The sequence below is a fragment of the Austrofundulus limnaeus genome, unplaced genomic scaffold (assembly GCF_001266775.1).
Source record: "Austrofundulus limnaeus strain Quisiro unplaced genomic scaffold, Austrofundulus_limnaeus-1.0 Scaffold377, whole genome shotgun sequence".
NCBI lineage: Eukaryota > Metazoa > Chordata > Actinopteri > Cyprinodontiformes > Rivulidae > Austrofundulus > Austrofundulus limnaeus.
The window spans coordinates 84,152-86,260 of NW_013952779.1; the positions used below are offsets into that span (position 1 = coordinate 84,152).

A 2,109-nucleotide genomic window follows, 5' to 3' on the forward strand; every position below is an offset into this window, starting at 1 on the left:
TATATATATTTTCTCTTTTTTACTATGAACCATCTATGTGTCTGGAATAAAGATTGGTTGACTGATTGACTGACTGTTAGCACCTTGTGAACATATTTCTGTGAAAGGCGCTTTATAAATAACCATCTGTTCATGTGAGCAGTCGTCAGTATCTGTTCTCCTCCAGACGCACAACAAAGTGTGTGCCTGAGCCGACCTATCACTTTTGTTGATACTGATCAGCTGACTCATTTAAATAAACCTCAACATTCATGAGCTACTTTGCCTGGATCATTTATGGTTGAGTGTGGGCGTGTAGAGGGCAGAACCTGAGGCAGGACCTTGTGTGCAAACTCTGAGAAGCAGCTGTGATCTATAAAAGGAAAATTGCTTGAAGGTGTGCGTGCACAGTTTTATAAATCTGAATTTTCTTTGGTGTACGCCATTTTTGCCATTTGGACATACGCTCACCTTTAGTATTAATTCTATGCAATCCTTTATAAATGAAGCCCCTGAATCTGCCAGAAACACCTTGATGGTTTCTTTGACTAACGTTCGACAGAGTTCAACTTGCAGATGAAGCAATGATCTGCAGAGCTTACAAGTTGGATCCAAGAATCATTGACTGTGCAAAATAACTGGGGCAGTTTTCTTTAACTGGTCAGAACTCCTCTCATATTTTTAATATTTGTTTATGCTTATCTGTTATTTTTCTGTCAACATTTTAAACTTAGCTAAAGTCAAAGTGAGTCATTTTTTATTCTGAAAACCACTTTGCAAATAAGAAAAAAATACTTGTAAAAAGTCTGATTTCTTTAAAATATGCATTAATAAGTAAAATCTGTAATTTTCAAGAATGTGTTGGAACCCTAACTACAAACAATATCTGACCAGATTTCAGAGTAATTTGTGGTTCAGCAACAAATACATTAAAAAAGCCAGAGGAAGAACCAGTAACCAGACTTTATTAAGTCAAATAAAAGGTGACCTCCTCTTAGTAACACTGTATTTATAAGCTAAGAGGGAAATCTGTATTCTTTATAATTTCTGTTATAAATAAATTAGATTGACAATGTTACAGTATGTACCTGTCCAGTAGGATTATGTAAAAAAAAAACAACCTAAGACTATCCTCCTAAACACTATTAAGCACCCATATTCAGCTTTTGATGACATGTTGACAAAAATAGTTGAAGTAAGTGTACGTACCTGCAGTAGCTCAAAGTAGTGCATACAGTGGTTCACCGGAGCCTTCATCAGCTGGGGAAGGACATAATGAACAAATTCTTTGAAGCCATCTGCAACTGACTGGAAACAGAAACAAATGTGTTAGTGATACACACAGCACAACATTATAAACTTGTGTCCAAAAAGCTTCTTATACCTAAAATRTAAGGACAACAGTTATCACCCTCTCTAACAACACTGTCAGCAGTCACAGAAGCACATTCAGAGCAGGACTCATTGCACCTAAATGCACCACTGAGCACCACAGAAGGTAGTTCAAACTCTATAACTTCGCATGTGAAACTGTCACTTTAATACGTCTGTGCACTTTATTTATCTACAACACCTTAATCTAACATGTGCAATATCACTATCATCACCTATTCTTATATCATCTAATGATATCTGATGGGAGCTTTGCATCAGTCACACTGTTTTTAGCTTCAGAGTATATCACTGTTGTTATTTCTATTGACAATATTATTTGTATTGTTAGTTCTATTTACACTGTTGTTATTTCAGTTTACACTGTTGTTATTTCAGTTTACACTGTTGTTATTTCTATTTACACTGTTGTTAGTTCTATTTACACTGTGCAGATGCTAAATAATGCTCATTGTTTTCTGTGTTCATCTGGTTCTCCAGAGTTTTTATACTTATTTCTTCCTTGTGTGCTCTAATATGTCTTCCTTTATAATTTATCTCTAATGCTTACTTGAACGGTTGCAGCTGTAATAACTGCAATTTCCCCCCAGGGATCATTAAAGTATTCTGACTCTGAATAGAAGCCATCAAGATCTATTAAGACTTGTTAGGGGAGAAAGATGGTGATGGTCCCTAGCTCAGTGGCATCACTCGGCCTATTTTGGCCCTCCCCCACAAATAATTTGGTGGGGTAATATA

General features: G+C 36.1%; 1 protein-coding gene across 1 annotated transcript in view; it reads right to left on the minus strand.

Annotated features, from left to right (window-relative positions):
• The window catches only part of sos2 (son of sevenless homolog 2 (Drosophila)), a 67,375-nt gene that overhangs the window by 23,112 nt on the left and 42,154 nt on the right, over positions 1-2,109 (minus strand). Inside the window, exon 8 of the mRNA XM_014023573.1 lies at positions 1,189-1,287. Coding sequence (XP_013879027.1) covers positions 1,189-1,287 — 99 coding nt within the window. The remainder of the gene's footprint in view (positions 1-1,188; positions 1,288-2,109) is intronic.